A 17887-nucleotide genomic window follows, 5' to 3' on the forward strand; every position below is an offset into this window, starting at 1 on the left:
GTTCAATTTAACGGAGACGCTCTCGTGTTTTTCCGTGGGTGCTCGACCATTTCCGTGGGTGCTCGGAGCTTATGGATGGATGGATGGATGGATGGAACAAACATGTCTTACGCTTAAAATAAGCTCCAAATAAAGGTATTTTGGATCATATTGCTTTTCTCTTGACTTTATTTACATATGTGGCCTTGAAGTAATCCAAAAGAAGTAATCGGAATATCGAGAACACAGCGAGGACTATGTCTGGACGCAGAACACAATCACGTACATTAGGTGGCAGTAGTACTCGCAAAGGGTAAAAGCTGCCAGTAAACCCAAAGAAGAAGAAGAAGAAGAGTCCATTTGTTTAGCTGAAAATGGCGGCATTTATCGACATGGAATCTAAATGCATCAAGTTTCCTCATAGTAGTTCACTTTATCACTAACCAGAATTATATTTGAGTGAGATTCGCAGGCAAATAAGACGTTTATTATCGGTTTACAAATCAAGCGGAAAGATGAGACGACTGTAAATTTGGGTGAAAACTGGCTAAAAGGGTGTGTTTTTACGAGCCGTGGGGCCTTATGTCAAATTGGTCATGTAGTACACTACATACTGCGTAGACGCTATTGAGACAGATAGCACTACTGGACAGGTAACGTTGACCTGAGTTGAGCCACTGCACTGTGAGTAAATTCCCGGGGTAGATATAATATTAGATCGGATATTATAATCAAGCTATTTTGACCCGAGAGAAACAAGGTGAGATAAGCGTGTTTGTAATTATGAAACAAAAAGGTGACTCCATCTCTTGTACACACTCACCTGCTAGAAGGAAGAGCCCCAAGATGGGAAGAACGTTTTGTGTTTATTTCCATAAAGTATTTATATTACTAATGTTTAAAACAAGCAATTAGTCGTTTAGCAAACTAATGCTACTCATAATATAATAACAATAATGATTTAAAAAAAAAATGGACATGGCCAAGGTGAACGGGAGAGCTGTTGCTAAGTAATGAAAAAAAGAGGAGTATTGAGCAGCCGAAACTGACTCCTCTACTCACTGCTAGTTTCAGAGAGTCTGGAGCATGGAGACGGAAACGGATGGAAAATCTGTTTCTCTGGGGGATAAGTGCAAGTCCGAACCAGCCGTGTTCCAGGAAGACGAGATTCTGGTCGCACAGATGAAGGAAACGTCCAGGTTTAAGGGGACAAGCCGGAAAATGGATGCTGGATTGAAAGCTGAGCCAGCTGTTTTGCAGGAAAGAGGGTCCGAGGTTGCGGGTCCGAAGACGGAGGGCTGCGGGTCAGAGGTATCGGGTCTGCAGATGGAAATGAGGAGCCTGCAGCAGGAGCTGGGGAAGTGTCAGATTGAACTGAAGAGAGTACAGAAGCAGTTGGACCAAAGTCTAAGGCTCCAGAGGAGCACAGAAAGCTTCAACCATGATCTAAGACAGCAGGTAACACACACGTGTCACCGAGCCTCCCGAACACATGAATAGGTGTATTACACGCTGATTATACAGAACGTCTGTGCGTGTGTGTGATGCAGGTTGAGGAGCTGAGCGCTGAGCTTCATGAGCGGAAGAAAAAAGAGAAGAGCCGGGTGGAAGTGGAGACTCAGACTGAGGACTACACACAGGTTGAGACAGGTACTGTCTCACACACGTACACACAGATCCTAACTATAGGACTATTGTCAAGCCAGCAGTGACATTTACTGCTTCTCCACTGGAGAGTGCAACATGGCTTGTGATCCTACATTTTGAGCTGTCATCACGCACAAATTCCATGTGTACTATATACACCACCTTTTAATACGAACCGATTGTTTGACCTCTATTATATCAGCTTGTCGTAGGGCGCATGGTTGTGCAAGTTGCGCTGGATCGTTAGTGGGTCACATGATCATGGTCAACGTATGTGTAGGCTATACCTGTTCTAGGAACTCAATAACCAACATAATACCCACAGAAGCATTGCTTTTCTGACACGTCCTTTTAAACGATATCTATATTTCATTGTCCTGCGTTTTAAACTCTTTGAATAGTTGGTCGTGTTGGTTTTGGCAGGAGACAAACGAAAAGAGCGAGCAAAAAAAAAATCTTCTCCCACAGGATCTAATGGAATCTTGACTAATAAATCCGTTTGAAGAGAGTTATGTTACTGGGGTTATTTCTACTCAATATTTTATAAGATGTGAAATATGACGGTCTTTTCAGACTTGCGAAGTCCATAAAAATTCCATGTATAAATTCCTTACGTGATCAATTCGGACGGTACCAAAAGCCCGGAAATACTCAAGTAATAATTACATTACCTCACCTCCTCATGTAAAACTAGTCCAGTACTAATACGACTTTATATTACTAGTGTGTTTGTTCTCGTCCATGTCCGCTTTTTATAACGAATAAATGAGCAATGTGAGAGCTCACCAAACTAAATCAAATTCCGTGTATATACAAGAGTACTTGGTCAATAAAACATGATTGTGATAACTTTTCTTTTTTCTTTTTTTAGATTACAGTTATTACTACAGTGGATACTATCAGGCTGCTGAAGAATATGCACTTAACACTGCTACTGAAATTCCAGAGACCGCTGAAATGTATCCCGTTACAACAGAGACAGCACCAGCCAGTTTACAGCACTCAGATGAAATGACCAACACGGTCGACACAGAGGTAACCGGAGTGTATGTGCACTGTCCTAATCACAGTGAGCGATTATGCGGTGATGCACTTACACACTCTTCTTGAGCCACTCCACATATCTGCTACCTGCATGTGCAGAACTTTTTCGAAAATACAGCACAGCACATAAAGTTGTACATGTAAAGTCATAAAATAGCTGTGAAGTAAAATCAGAAACGTATCAGGACAGGATGAGACGCTTAAAGTGCACGGCAAATGACATAATTATCTTTTGGCGCAATATGTCATTTGGAGTTTTGGATCCTTGCCAAATCAATCCAAATTCTAGCGAAGATTGGTTAAAAGGTTAGGACAGGGGTTTACTTAAGTAGAGTTAGTGCAAGACATTACAAGTACAGTAATGCTGTGTGTGTGTGTGTGTGTGTGTGTGTGTGTGTGTGTGTGTGTGTGGGAGGTGGTTGTCAGCAGCAGCTCATCCATAGCAGCAATGTTGAGAGCCACAGCAGAAGAGGCAGTCTCTCAGACGGGCTTTGTTTTTGACGAGAGCTCAGGAATGTACTATGACCATTCCACTGGCTTCTACTATGACTCGGTATGCTACCCTCATACAACCCTGACAATCCCAAACCATATATAGTTACACCCGGATCTTCTCTTGTGAAATACACTTCAGTGGTCTGAAATTATTGCACTTTATTTATTTTTATTTTTACCTATAGTGTATATATACAAAATATAAACAAAATGTTTTTTTTGCAAGCGGCAGAGATGGAAACTCGAGTCTGCGACTTGGACTTGAGTCGCAAAAAATGACTTGCAACTTGACCTGGACTCATGAAGAGTTGATTCGAGACTTGACTTGAACTTGAACCATGTTTTTCTATTCATTCCTCATTCGTGCATTCATTCCCTATCAGTATGTGCTGCAGCAGCAAATATCACAACAGATCATCTCTAAACACACCAAGCCAGCATTATTATATACACGCGTGACGCATCCCAAGGCACGTGTTCATCACCTGTTGGAAAAGTGCTGTTATATAAATGAACAAAAAACAATAATGATATAGCCAAGTCTTACCATGTGATAAGCTTTGTGTTTCTTTCCTGAATTTTCTATGAATGTTCTGTTTTCTTGTAATTACAATTACAATAACTAGCTGAAAGTACTATTGCTAAAAATAGAACAAAGACTTGAAACTTGACACCTGGATCTTCTCTTCAAAGATTTAAGACTTGACTCGGACCTCAGGGACTTGTGAACACGCCTGGTACGCAGGTGCTACTTTTCAGTATCTAGAGTACTACGTACCATTTCCTCGACAGTATAACTACAGTTGAGGCCAGATAGTTGCATACGCCTCGGTTAAAGACCTTCGAACTCGATTTTCACAACACTTTCATGTAATTTCAGCACAGCACGGCCGGTTGTTGCTCTACATGTTACTTGCATGTTTCTACTAGTGGTAATTAATGTCTTTCACATCATAGTGTAGAAGATAATAGGTAGAAGCTTGTCTGTTGAACCTAATCTGTGAATTTTCTGTTTTCAGAGCAGTCAGCTGTATTATGATGCCAACACTGGCATCTACTACTGCTATGACCACACCAGTGGAAAGTATCAGTTCCACTCTCGAATTGAGCTGTCTACAGTTCAACCAGGCCAAACTGCCAATGACAAGGAGAGTGTCAACAAAAGGAAGAGCAAGAGGACCTTGGAGAGATCAGAACATCCAGAGGCCCAGGTAAAAATGCTCAAACCTGTTTAAGTCCCAGGTAAAGTAGGCCTACGTCTGAGTGAGAACGTTTTGCAGAGCCTTTACAGCAGGGGTTCGAAACTCCAGTCTTAGGGACATATTGCCCTGCGCAGTTTGAAGTTTTTCCTTCCCACAACACTGCTCAGTTGAAAAATCAAGCTCCTACTTTTGTCACACGTTAGTTGACGTACCTTTTGAACTTGTATGGCCAATTTAAATCTCCTGACCACCACCCACCACATTCTGCTGCACTCCCCAATCAGAAATCTCCCAGTTCTCTTTCCTAATTGGTTGATTGATTATCTCCTACCTGACAGAACCACGGTGGGGTGAAGGAGAGGCCCAAAGCTGTAAAAGATCAGGAGCAGCAGAGCATGGGGAAGAGGGGTGAGACCATCACACAGAGAAAAGGACAACACTCTCTGAGCCGGACGCACCTGTCTCGATCCCGGAGCCGGACGCGCCTGTCTCGATCCCGGAGCCGGACGCGCCTGTCTCGCTCACGGAGCCGGACGCGCCTGTCTCGCTCACGGAGCAGGACGCGCCTGTCTCGCTCACGGAGCCGGACGCGCCTGTCTCGCTCACGGAGCAGGACGCGCCTGTCTCGATCACGGAGCCGGACGCGCCTGTCTCGATCACTGAGCAGGACTCGATCACTGAGCAGGACGCGCCTGTCTCGCTCACGTAGCAAGTTGCAAAGACTTAACAGGACACGTTCTGAAGACAGTAAGAAGAAGAAAAAGAAGAAGAGGAAGAAGAAGAAGAGAGAGTCACACTCGCACAGGGATTGGAGCTCACACTCTGCCAATATGGACAGTGAAAGTGAACCAGAAGAAGGAGAGATCTTGCAGTCCAGGACAAAGAAGTATCCTTCACCATCATCCTCGTCAGCATCTCTGTCTCCCAATCCGGTTACCTCTCCAGTTTCATACAGCCCAGAGAGAGACACGCAACCAATGGAAGGTGAGGCAGATACCCTATTCCACTGACATAGCTCCGTTTAGCTCCTTATTCTAAGTGTGGAGGTAGTCATGTGAAAAAAATAAGTACACCCCATGGAAATTGTTGTGATGTGTTTTTTTTTTTTTAATACATATTTGGACAGGCAAACATTTGATCCTCTTTGAAACATGCATATTAATAAAGTTGATACACGCTATCAAATGACACATCCGTACAATCGACATTTTGTAGTAATTTTCACAATTTAAATGAACAAAAAACAAACAGATCAGTCACATGGAAAAAGTAAGTACACCCCTACATTTATCACACCTTCAGGAATCCGGTGTTGAAGATCGGGTGCCAGTGATTAGAACCTGCTTAGGGAGTGCAGGTGGAACCTGTCTTATTTATACCCCTCTTATATCTAGTGACTGGTGTTCCCTTTTTTATTTAGTTATCGAGGTGTGTGGTGTCATCATGCCAAGAACTAAAGAGTTCTGTAGGGCCTTCAGAAAGGTTTCAATGGTTGGATTGGAAACCTGCACCCACACCGGCCCTTTCCAGATAAGATTGGACACCGCCGGTGTAGAGGTTTCCTGTAGAAGTTTTGCTGTATGTGGCTGCAGCTGAATATTACTTATCATCATCATCATAAGAATTCTTATTCCTGGAAGTGTAAGGTCTGAAACAATACCCATGATTCTCTTTGCCTCATCTCCTTTTTTTTTTTTGGGGTGGAGAAAACCTGAAAAATCCCATATAAAAACACGTTTGTTTTGATGCTGTGAATTACAACCCAGAAGTAGTTTTTATTGATGAAGTACATCGCAACGCCCACATGCGTACACAGAACCAATCAGAAGTATAAAACAACATCGACCATTTTGCTATTGTTCAGCCCGATCACCTATAAACCTTCTTTCGTAGTCTCCTTTCTAGATTGTGTGTGTGTGTTACAGAAGGATGGCCCCCATGCGTGAGAGTGATTGTGGTTCGCTCTCCTGTCCTGCAGCCCGGCACTCTTTTTATCCTCACAGCTGACAGCATCGCCACTATCGGCCGGTCAGTAACACGCCAGAGTGTGTGTCGGCTGTTTGTGGTTTCGCACATCGTCATTCCGTATGACTTCTATAATGTGTCGTGCGTGCATTTGCAGGGAGAAGGATATGGACCATGCCATCAGGATTCCAGAGATGGGAGTCAGTAAGGTACGAACGGTCAGAATTAAGCAGCCTAGATATGCAGCTAAACTCCTCAGCGCTCACACGTTTGAGTTTAAGGTCTAAAATAAACAGCGGTCGAGTAGTCTAGTTTGTCTTTAGGTAGCTGCAGAAGAGGATGGATGGAATCGACATGTCCAACATCAGTTGATACAGGCTAAAATAAAATTAAATAATGGCTTTAATTACAGTAGTTTATCTATACTGGACCGTCTAGAGCTATTGGTGATCAAGAGAAAGAGGATTGGCCTAGAAAATTGTTTTCCCCAATATGTCATGTGGTGTAGCAATAGGTAGGCTACTGCTACATCAGACATGCTAAATTGTAGCTTGTATATCTAACAAGGTTGACACACACGTTATTAAAATATACCAGTGGCGGCCATCAGGGTCCCAGCACTCCACCACAACAAACACAGTTGTCTCCTCTATAAATTATATCTTCACTCAGCAATTACCATTTCTTAAATAAACGTGGGATTTCACTTCACTGTGGTGCATTTCTAGTTATTGTGTGTATTCTGTGCAGTGTGTATTCATAGCCATTTGTGTGTATGCAGATCCATGCCGAGGTGTAATTTGGGGGGTGTGTTTGTGTGTACAGTGCCACGTAGAGGTGTATTTTGATCAGGATCAGCAGTGTTACATGTTGGTAGACCGGGGCAGTCAGAACGGCACGGTGCTCAATGGCAACAGAATTCTACAGGTACTGCACCACATCGATCCTGTGTCATAGACACGGTTCGTTTCCTGTTCTGTTTATATACCGTGTTTCAGTGGTATTGTGATTTCTAGAAAATTAGAAGGAAGAAATTAGTTGGGTTTGTGTCGAGTAGTCTGCCTTTGCTTTGTGTTCTGTCCACTGAATAAAACAATCTGACATTGCTGATAAAGCGACATTTTGCTGTCGTTAACTTCACACGTGTTTAGACCTGTAATTAAACCAGTAATTTTAGCTGTGATTCACAATAGTTCATTGGCTCCTCTCAGTAAAAGGCGACTTGTAAGGCCTGCACAGATAAGGCTAGATAATATATGTGGCTCTCTTAACTGAGAGTGAGAGTATACACGATACGCCAAAAGTGTATGGACATCATACCTATATGTGGGGCTTACCCACATTGTTACCACAGAATGTCTTAGTATGCTGTAGGTTTAAGATTTCCCTTCACTGGAACTAAAGGGTCTAGCCCAAACCTGTGCCAGCATGACTGTGCCCCTGGGCACAAAGCGAGCTCCATGAAGACACGGTTTGGCAAGGGTGGAGTGGAAGAACTCGAGCGGTTTGCCGGTAGTTTCCTGTTGTAGCAGGATAGTGGGGATTAAATCTGGAATTGGATGTTCAGTAAACACGCACGGGTGTGAAGGTCAGGTGTCCACATACTTTTGGCCATACAGTGTATTTCATGAGTTCTGGACAGTTTACTGCACGTGGAGAATTCAGTTCCATTCTGCCAGCCATTTTGTGGCATATTCGTATGGAGGCGGTCGTACACAGCGTTATCGTATCCGCTCCTGGTTCCCGGAGTTCACAACCTTTTCCAACTCAGAACCCAAGAGCATGATGGGTCCTTACCCACATACTACTGTAGTAAACAGTGTTTTTTTTATTATTATTATTATTATTTATATATTTTTACATATCAAGGCCAAAAACATCTCAGCAATAGCTGCTGCACTCTGTATAAAATACACGCACGTAGTTGCGTCTTGCTATTTGGTGAAAGAGATCATGTCGAATCCAATGATATCTATGTTCCTCAGCAGGAAATGCAATCTGGGAAAATCAATTCAAGGCTAACGTGAATTTCTTTGTCCGCAGCCTAAAGTGCGCAGTGACCCTTGCCCTTTAACGCATGGCGATGAAGTGAAACTGGGCGAGACGGTTTTATCCTTCCACATTCACATGGGTTCGGACACGTGCGACGCTTGCGAACCTGGACAGGTTCGAGCTCACCTGAGCTACCGCCGCCCAGAAGAAAACATGGGTATGCAAGTGCATACTATAAGGAGTCGCATGATGATTATAATGAATTAAAATTGATTGGCGTTTGTCTGAGCTGTGTGTGTTCGTTCAGGTGTTGTTCTGAGTAAGGAGGACAAAGAGGTGCAGAGACAGAGACAGCTCAGACAGATCAAACTTAAATATGGCCTTAAAGTAAGTTGGCCTCTTTTTTTTTTAAGGAAGGAATTTGTTTGTTTATTTATTTATTTGTTTATTTGTTTATTTATTTATTTTTAATGTAGGAATTTGTTTACTGTGCAGGAGCCAAAAAAAAAAAAATTTCAATCCTTGATCTATTTACACAGACCGAAACCATTATCTATATTTTGCAAATGTTTGAGATTTCCTTTATGTGTGACGTGACATAAATGTGTGTGTGTGTGCGTGTGTGTGTGTGCGTGTGTCTAGAACAGTGCCTACGAAGGTGGCTGTGTGTCGAGCAATAAGTATAAGGACAGAGCAGAGAACCGGAGGCAGACAGTGGGAAGTGAGGGAACCTTCTACAGAGATGATGCCCCTGCATCTGTGCATATGTACGTCACTTCTATGCCTCCTATACGCCGGGGTTGATCCGTCACTGCTACTGTATGAACAAAAAATATCTAGCTCAGACTGCACATGGAAAAATATGAGCTGTAGTAGCGCTGGAGGATTTCACCATTCATTTGGTTAATTATAATGACTGTTTTAACATTATATATATATATATATATATATATATATATATATATATATATATATATAAACATGTAATATTGTGTTTGTGTGTATGCATATTTAATTTAAAACATCGATATATGCTATTTAAAAGTTTAAACCTATGTTCGGAAGTCGCATTAATGCCAAGTCGTGTTCTGTTTCCTCTTACTTACTTACGGTGTCTTGTATTGATTTACCATTTGATGAAACTATCACAGTTGGTTAAATTATGTCCAAGCGCCAGCTACAGGACTGAAATGGCCTTTATTACATTACCACTTTTTATAATAGTAAACATAACTATAATAAGAAGAAGACTCGTTAACTTTCCTCTGGCTCTTTAAAGAAAAAATAACTTTTTTTTTTTTGGCTTTTATGGCAGTCCCCAGTCAATGCTGCACACGTTCCACGCAGTCTCTCGCTTCTGCCCGACCCATCCACAGACGTTTCCTGATTTCACTAATGTCCGAAACCCTCGCCCCGTGCGCGCGCGCACACACACCTCACCTTCACCAAACGTGCATTTCCCCGTGCCTCACCTTGAACCAAGCACCATTGTATCTGTGCTGGTCTCTTTCTTTCTTATCCTCGCCACAGCACAAAGCAAAAATATGAAGAGTCAGTAACTGCATACTTTAAAATCACCCCTTCCTTGTCGTTTAAGCGGTGCACCCCTGATCCTGTTGTCTAAAGGAGTCGATTGGTACAAAATCATTTCCAAAAATTGTCTTCTGTATTTTAGCATAGATACAACTGCGTACATTCCCGTACCCAGCTAAACCCTGATACACTTGGTTCATGCTCCTCCCACTTTCAAACCCCAGGGTTTGTTTGTTTGTTTAGAATGCATTGCTTGATGGATTTGTTTGGCAGTGAATAAAAATGCAGATATACTGTACATGCACCGACCCCTACGCTACCTCTCGATGTTAATACATTGCAGTGTCAATATAATCCGTCTTATTTTGCAGTTCCTCCTTTTTCTATTGTTCCTGAAGGACTTAAATGTTTCTGTAATCATTACTGAACTCTCTTTATATACTGTGTGTGTGTGTGTGTGTGTGTGTGTGTGTGTGTGTGTGTGTGTGTGTGTGTGTGTGTGTGTGTGTGTGTGTGCAGCGAGATCAGTGACCAGAACAAGGGTCGTCAGATGTTGGAGCGAATGGGATGGAAGAGCGGAGAGGGACTAGGCAGAGATGGAGGAGGCATTACCGAGCCTGTAAACACACACACACACACACACACACACACACACACACACACACACACACACACACACACACACACACACGCAGACCAATGGGCATGTCTGAATAGGAATAAGGATGTGTATAAACATTTTATGAATAAAACGGTATCATTTCAGTAACATTTAATGGATAACAAACCCCAATTTAAAAATCCAGCAAACCCTCAAGGGCTAGCCGTTTAAAAAACATGCATATGGACTCAGACGTGCCTTCTCTGGTGTGCAATCAGCAAACAGATCCTGTTGAAATATTTAGACTCATTCTCACCCGTCTCTCTCTCACCTTCTGTTTAGGTGGGGGTGCAGGTTCGGGTGCCTCAGTCCGGTCTGGGCTGTGGAGCGATTTTTCCTGTGGATGAGGTTCCTGCTGGCCGGAGTAGAAGACAGCAGAACTGGGAGCACGCAAGGGAGCGCTTCCAACACGCAGACCTCGGTCATGACGAACCCGACTCGGGAGACGTCCTCCCGAGCGACCCGTGAACCTGGCTTCGCAGTGCGACGATTACTCGCTTTGAGGACACAGCGCCAGAAGTAAACTTGACTCAAGGGACTGAGTAAATGACAGTTTACACATTTCGTAGTGAACGTGGTAGAATGAAATACACAATAAATTGTACATTTAAAAGAATTCTGCAGTGTTTATATCCACGGCTTGTATAGTTTTGTTAATAAATCTGCAAAACTACTTTCTGCTCTGTATTTTACAAAGAGGCAGAATGTGGGTCAATGTAGGACAGTAAAATATTATTATTTTAAAAAGGAAAAGAAACAAAAAGGCCCCATGGCCTGAAAAAGTTATATATGAAAGACAGTGACAGGAAGACCATCTGGCGTTTCATATCGTCATTTAATGTGCAGAAACGATCCAACCATTAGAACATCACATAAACAATATTCCAGTGTATGATGTACAAATACAGCAGTATTTTATTTCAACATAAATACAGCACTAAGGGATTTGCAGAATGTTATTTTCTCCCATATCTGAATTTAAAATCTGAAGTGGGCATGTTCTAAACCTGAAGGGTTTGTTTCTTTCTTACTTTCTTTCACTCACCAGAAACATCAGAAGACGTGGGGCGGGGTTTCAGGCAGCTACGTTAGGTCAAATCAAACCAGGGTCCAGCCCTTTCCCTTTTAACTAGCTCGCTCCGTGCTCACTGTACGATTTGATAAGCTCCAGTTGAAGGTGTGGGGTTGTACTCGTTCCCCTAGAATCTGGTGAACGATACCGGAAAATCCCAGATAACACCGCAGTACCAAATGTACTTTCACAATAGCTCGCACGAGCACTTGTATACCAGAGAAAGAAATTCCCAACTAAATGAGTAACTTTCAAATAATGAAACTAGACCTTCTTTTTTATATGACCTCTTCTGAAAATAGGCTCGTTAATAGCCAGTTATATACTGTTATATTTAAAAAAAAAAAAAAAACAACTTATCAAATAAGTCATCTTATATGCAAGTATATTCATTTATATTTAAAACATGAAGTCAATTTTTTTTAAAAAAAAGAAAAAAGTCACGTACAATGTAAAGAGCCTCAAAGGATCACAATCACATGATTAATTTATAAAATCCATTAAAAAATAAAAACGTTCAAATACCATGATTTGTCAGAAATGCTCAAGAACAAACAGCAGCCGTGCAGTTTAAAAAGGAAACCATTCATTTGGAATAAAATATAAGCACGATCAGTAAAAGTTACAGCTATGACTTACTTTTTGTTCAGTCACAGTGAGTCACGGTAATAAAACGACAGCAATAATCCTATTAAACAGCAGGGGCATTCAGAGCGAGACGCCAGTGGAGTTGAGCTCGGTTGAGGACTCATGCTTAACTTTTTTTTTTTTTAAAGAAGTGTTTTGCGCTCTCTCTCTCTCTCTTTCTCTCTCTTTCTCTCTCTCTGTGTTTTCTTTAAAAAATAACCCATGTTCTTTACAGGCTGCATTTTGCAAAACCCGACGTCCCGTTCCTCACCTCACCCTAGGTAACTGCTTTAGGGTGAGACCGAGTGTGAGAAGGTTCAGAGGCACCCTTTCTCCTCCAGCTTCAGGAATAGAGCCAGACTGCGCAGATGTGACTCCCTTTCTCCGTCTTTCCACACGATGAGCAGATGATCAGCTGAGCAAGTGACCACTCCCCTCTTGCCAAAGCTCAGAAACATCTGTATCATAGAAAATGCAGGAGCAAAACGTTTAAGCAGCCGTTTCAAGCAGACAGATGGTGTGGTGGTGTTTTTTCTTCCTTTGTAAACTGTTGCTCTAGTTATATATAATGTGTGTGTGTGTGTGTGTGTGTGTGTAATTCAGGCCAAAAGTTTTACATTGATCCAAGTTACACCATTCAAACTCACATTTTCACAACTCATACACATTTCAAGTTACCATACGTTTCCTGTGTTAAGTCAATTCTCAGGTATCTACTTTATTTCTGGATAAGGTATATCTGTATATTCCTCCGGACAGATCTGATGCACACATGAACACGGGAGGTGCTCTTGGTGGTGGTTAACTTTTTCAGCAATTTGTGCTACAGTAGCTCTTCTGTAGGATCGAACCATGTTATTCACGTCACCCATCAGTGGTTTATGGCTGATCGGTGTATAAACATGGCATGGTCGGCACCTTAATACAGGGTTCCCAAACTTTTCCAGGGCGAGGCCCCCCCTTTTGCAAGATGTCTTTAAAACACATTAAAAGTGCAGACTTCTGAATATATCCCCCCTTTTTTTTTTTAATTATTATTAATAATTATATCTTACATCTTTACATTACATTAGGAACTGATTGTGTGTGTGTGTGGTTGAGAGTGAGAATTTATTTTTCACACCAAATTGTTGAGGCCCCCGGGCGCCCCCTAGCGGCACAAAATATGAAGAAAGATTTATTTATTAAGGCTTAATAAATAAACATCTTACTTCATATTTAGTGCATTTGTCCATTAAAACATGCTCTTTCAAGTGGTATAGTTCTTTTGGTAGACCTTGTCATATATGAGCAAAATGCATTTGAAATAAGAGTGGAATGATTTTTGAGAACTGTAACGTGAGCAATAGCTATGAAGACGTGAAAGATCTGATCTGCTTTAATGTGGTAATAGAGGCCCAAAATTGCTCCAAAGCAAAAAATGTTTGTTTAAAAAAAAGAAAAAAGGTTTATTTATTTATTTATTTATTTTTATAATAATCAGCAGGCCATAAATTGGCAAATATGCAGTTGATGAGAATGGGGGTAGGGGGGATTCCGAGTGACTGACAGTGGCATGGTTGCTAGTTTGAGTATTTCAAAAACTGCAGAATTATGTTACCATGCTAGTTAAAACACAGAGAAATAAATATACAAGTCAAAGACAATAAAGCACCTCGGATGACTCACTCTCACCTAATTATAACCAAGTTTTAAATACAAAAACACGAACGCCTCCTGATAGACACTAGCCAGTTATCATGAGTTCTGACGTACAAATGCTTTTTGCTCCTTATAAAATTCCTCTGCCTTTGGATACATTAATCAGTGTAAAAAACGCAGAGAGATTTAAACACTGACATTTACAGTCAAGTATTTGAGCTTCGAGTCCCGTGCCCTTCAGATTTGTTAGTGTAATGTGTATAGAATACCTGCACAGCTCCAGAATGACCGATCAGATCACCAACCAACTCTAGCGAACACAGACCAGAAACTTCCAGAAGCTTCTTGGATGGCACACTACCCTGTTTACTGGATTTCCCGATGGTGCCGAACAAGCCGAAAAATCCTGAGAGCGCGAGAGAGAGAGAAATGAAAAGGTGAATAATGCATTAACTACTTCCTGTGGCTCCAGGCAGCGTTTTTGTTGTTGCTGTTCATTTCGATTGCAGGTTCTAAATGCACTAGTTATATGCACCGTTAACTCTTAAAAGTCTCCATTCTACTTTACTCTTTCTAACCAAAAGAGACAGAACAGCTCAATTATTCATTCGTGTTTGCAGGAGACATTGCGGCAGAAACTAAATAACGAATGCAGAACTTGCAGCGCTGTCAGATTTTTCCCTGTATAAGAGGAGGAGTCGGGTATCAGGAGGTGTGTCTTTCTCACCTGAGGAGGCAGGCTCTGCAGGTAGGGGAAGCTCCTGTAACTCCCAAATCCTGACACTGCCATCCTCAGAACAAGACATCACCTGTCTTAAAGAGAAAACACACACACACACACACACACACACAGACAGAAAACCAGTGTTTCTTTCAGGGGAATTGGAATAGAATATTTAAATGCACTTTTCTCCCGTTTCACTTTTGGATGTAACCCGTTACATATCATTTTAACATAACTGTAATTGTTCGGGAGAGACATTACAGCGAGAAACATGTTTCATTACAGAAAAAAGGAAAAACATTCAGAACTACATACAGTATAGTAGAAATCGTCAGAATTCCAACATGTAAAGGGTTGTTCTAGACCTCCACACGTATATTACAGTAAACAGTAATGCAGTCAAAAAAACAAACAACCCTGCACTGCATTTTACAAACTGGTAACTTTTGCAAAAGAAAAACAGGACACAAATCTAACTTTATACCCATTGTGCAGAAGTGTGGTGTACAGAACATCAGAGTCGTGAGCAAACTTCCTATACGCCACCACTGTCTTCATCCTCGTGTTATACACAAACAGCCCACTGCCCACTGCTGCAACTACCCGCTGAGAGAGAGACAGACAGACAGAGACAGAGTGAGAGAGAGACAGAGAGAGTGAGAGAGACAGAGAGAAATGCTGACCAAAGATTTAAAAACCCAAAATCCAATCCAGTCACCACAGGAAAGGAGCCCCACCTCTCCATCTGAGTGCAGGTGCTGAATGGACGCTTCGCTCCGTTTCTGCAGCCCCATTCTGATCTCCGATTGGCCCTCTCGATCTGGTTCCTCCCACATAATACGCTCATAAGCCTGGATTGTCCAGTCAAGGGTATCCCAGAGGATGACCTCGCCGATGTGAGAGCCACTAGCAAACAGATCATCTATCAAACGACAACAAGAACTCAGTGAGTTACTGCACAATAGCAGGGTCTCAACAATGAAAGCATTTTTACCTCATTTCCAAATAGATCTTCTTCCCATCTAACACATGCTGTGATTTCTATAAAGGAAATTTACCTCATTTTGGTGTCTGCTTGTTTTTATAATAAAAATACAAAATATTAAAACCAAGCGCTCTCTCATATATATATATATATATATATATATATATATATATATATATATATATATATATATATATATATATCATTTTCATGGGTCAAAACAAACACACAGAATAAATGCTTGCCATGCCAGCTATGTTACTACATCATGAGAGAAGACATGTTTTTGTGTGTGTGTGTGTGTGTGTGTGTTTTATGGCTTGTAATTTTACAGCAACTTTATAATTTTATGCCTCAATATAACCCCACTCTTGCTTCTCTGCCGTCTCATAAAGGCGAACGTAAGAAAAGGAAACGTGGGACAAGTCACAAAGGAACAAAGTTCTAAACTGCAGCACCGTTATTCAGAATAATAATCCTCATTATTACTCGAGTCCAATGGACAATTTTCAGCTTTAAAGCACAACAGCGACACACAAGTGCATCCAAAATGTAGCAGTGATGCTGAGGGTTTTTTAAAAAAAAACTCGTAGGTGGTGTCATTTTTTTTTTTTTTTTAAATATCAGTAATAAATATGCAAGTATGGAAGCCAAGAGTAAGAGACAAAAACTAGTTTTAAAAAAAGGATGAAACAGAAGGTAATTTAGGACGCAGCACAATGCAGAAATATTTTTAAAAGCAGGCGGACCTAACCTTAAAGAAGAGAATGCGAAAATTACATGGACTCTATATCTATCAAAACATGCTAAAAGATACAAGCTTTGATCTTCACCTTTGTATGAACCCGTGTTTGTTTAGTGGTGTGTATGTGTGCTTGCGGGCTCACCGTTGACTCTGATGAGCGTCCGGATCGTGTCTTGGTGGTCGGTCAGATGGCTGACGGCCGAGATCGACATTTCGGGTCCGGACAGATTCAGCTGAAAGATTACTGAAATAATTGAAAAGATCGACTTTTTCAAGGGCCACGTCGGTCGAGATTCAGTCACATTAAAATCTTTATTTCCCAAGTGTCCCAGGTCTCAACATAAATAAGTGCATTTTAATGAATAATACAGAAACATTAGTAACACAAGTAATGCGCACAGATATTGTAAATAACATCGTTATCAACAATTAGTCCTTATAGTAACTGTGCAGAACACTTATGACACATTCTTATTTAGAAATGTCTTCAAAGATGCATATTTGGTCATATAAATCTTCTAGACTGAGACTGCTGCGCAGTCATCACAACTGTACACTCGCTGAACACTTTATTAGGAACACCTGTACACCTACTCATTCATGCTCTTATTCAGTCAGCCAATCACGTGGCAGCAGTGTAATGCATAAAAAAAAAAATATCAGTTTACTGAACCCATTAGCTTGTCTTGCTTATTAATTGATAAACGTATCATAAACGTCATTCATTTGACATAATGAATTAATTATGGCACATAATTAATGAGACCAATTATTTAAGTAGAGATTATTTAGAGTGCAGCACATAAATCTACTTTGGGGCATCGATTGCAGGGAAAGGTTGTCGGAACATTACACACTGCTGCTTTTAGGAGTTATAAGGAACAAGTAATATTTGCACAATACCTTCGGTTTGTGCCAGATATTTAAAAAAATAAATAAATTTAAAAAAAGGGCTTACCAATCTCTTTGTCTATGGCTGCAGCAACACAACATTTGGGCAAATCCACCAAAGCAGTGATGCCTTTATAAAGAAATAAACAGAGCATCAGGAACACGTACTGTTAGTTTTCTACAGTAAAATCAGACATTTTTAAACACTGTGTGTGTGTGTGTGTGTGTGTGTGTGTGTGTGTGTACCTGAGTCTCTGTAATGTACAGTGTTACACTGTAGCTGAAAGTCTTTGTTCCACACACACAGCTCATTGCCTCCAGAGAGAAACACATCCAGATGATCCAACACCAACACACACTGTTGCAGAGAAAACACACACACACACACACACACACACACACACACACACACACACACACACACTATTTCCATTTACTTGGCTTATTACTATGGCTAAATAAAACTACGCCTATCCCTATCCCGAACCCTCGCCTTAACCCCCCCATCCCGAACCCTCGCCTTAACCCCCCCATCCCGAACCCTCGCCTTAAACCCCCCGCATCCCGAACCCTCGCCTTAACCCCCCCCATCCCGAACCCTCGCCTTAACCCCCCCATCCCGAACCCTCGCCTTAACCCCCCGCATCCCGAACCCTCGCCTTAACCCCCCGCATCCTGAACCCT

At 41.5% G+C, this 17887-nt stretch overlaps 2 protein-coding genes across 7 annotated transcripts in view; one reads left to right on the plus strand and one right to left on the minus strand.

Annotated features, from left to right (window-relative positions):
* The first annotated feature begins 310 nt into the window (after window positions 1-310).
* aggf1 (angiogenic factor with G patch and FHA domains 1) lies at window positions 311-11586 on the plus strand. Of its 6 annotated transcripts, none has more exons than XM_053687903.1 (15): window positions 312-663; window positions 1048-1437; window positions 1530-1629; window positions 2498-2661; window positions 3086-3223; window positions 4185-4376; window positions 4706-5351; window positions 6293-6395; window positions 6490-6541; window positions 7158-7259; window positions 8376-8541; window positions 8632-8711; window positions 8967-9091; window positions 10377-10476; window positions 10801-11586. In XM_053687903.1, the coding sequence occupies exons 2-15, from the start codon at window positions 1066-1068 to the stop codon at window positions 10984-10986; spliced, it is 2526 nt and encodes an 841-aa protein (XP_053543878.1). In that variant the 5' UTR covers window positions 312-663; window positions 1048-1065; the 3' UTR covers window positions 10987-11586. The 6 variants fall into 6 exon arrangements, with proteins under 6 accessions (XP_053543881.1, XP_053543878.1, XP_053543877.1 ...); XM_053687902.1 differs by having other exon boundaries at window positions 312-632; XM_053687904.1 differs by having other exon boundaries at window positions 312-534.
* Window positions 11335-17887, minus strand: part of wdr41 (WD repeat domain 41) — a 10819-nt gene continuing 4266 nt past the window's right edge. The window contains exons 7-14 of the mRNA XM_017492435.3: window positions 17450-17561; window positions 17271-17333; window positions 16455-16556; window positions 15320-15504; window positions 15067-15188; window positions 14586-14671; window positions 14128-14264; window positions 11335-12675 (exon numbers count right to left, since the gene is read on the minus strand). Of these exons, the coding sequence (XP_017347924.1) occupies window positions 12535-12675; window positions 14128-14264; window positions 14586-14671; window positions 15067-15188; window positions 15320-15504; window positions 16455-16556; window positions 17271-17333; window positions 17450-17561 (948 nt within the window). The 3' untranslated portion in view covers window positions 11335-12534. The remainder of the gene's footprint in view (window positions 12676-14127; window positions 14265-14585; window positions 14672-15066; window positions 15189-15319; window positions 15505-16454; window positions 16557-17270; window positions 17334-17449; window positions 17562-17887) is intronic.

This window comes from Ictalurus punctatus, chromosome 18, assembly GCF_001660625.3.
Source record: "Ictalurus punctatus breed USDA103 chromosome 18, Coco_2.0, whole genome shotgun sequence".
Lineage (NCBI taxonomy): Eukaryota > Metazoa > Chordata > Actinopteri > Siluriformes > Ictaluridae > Ictalurus > Ictalurus punctatus.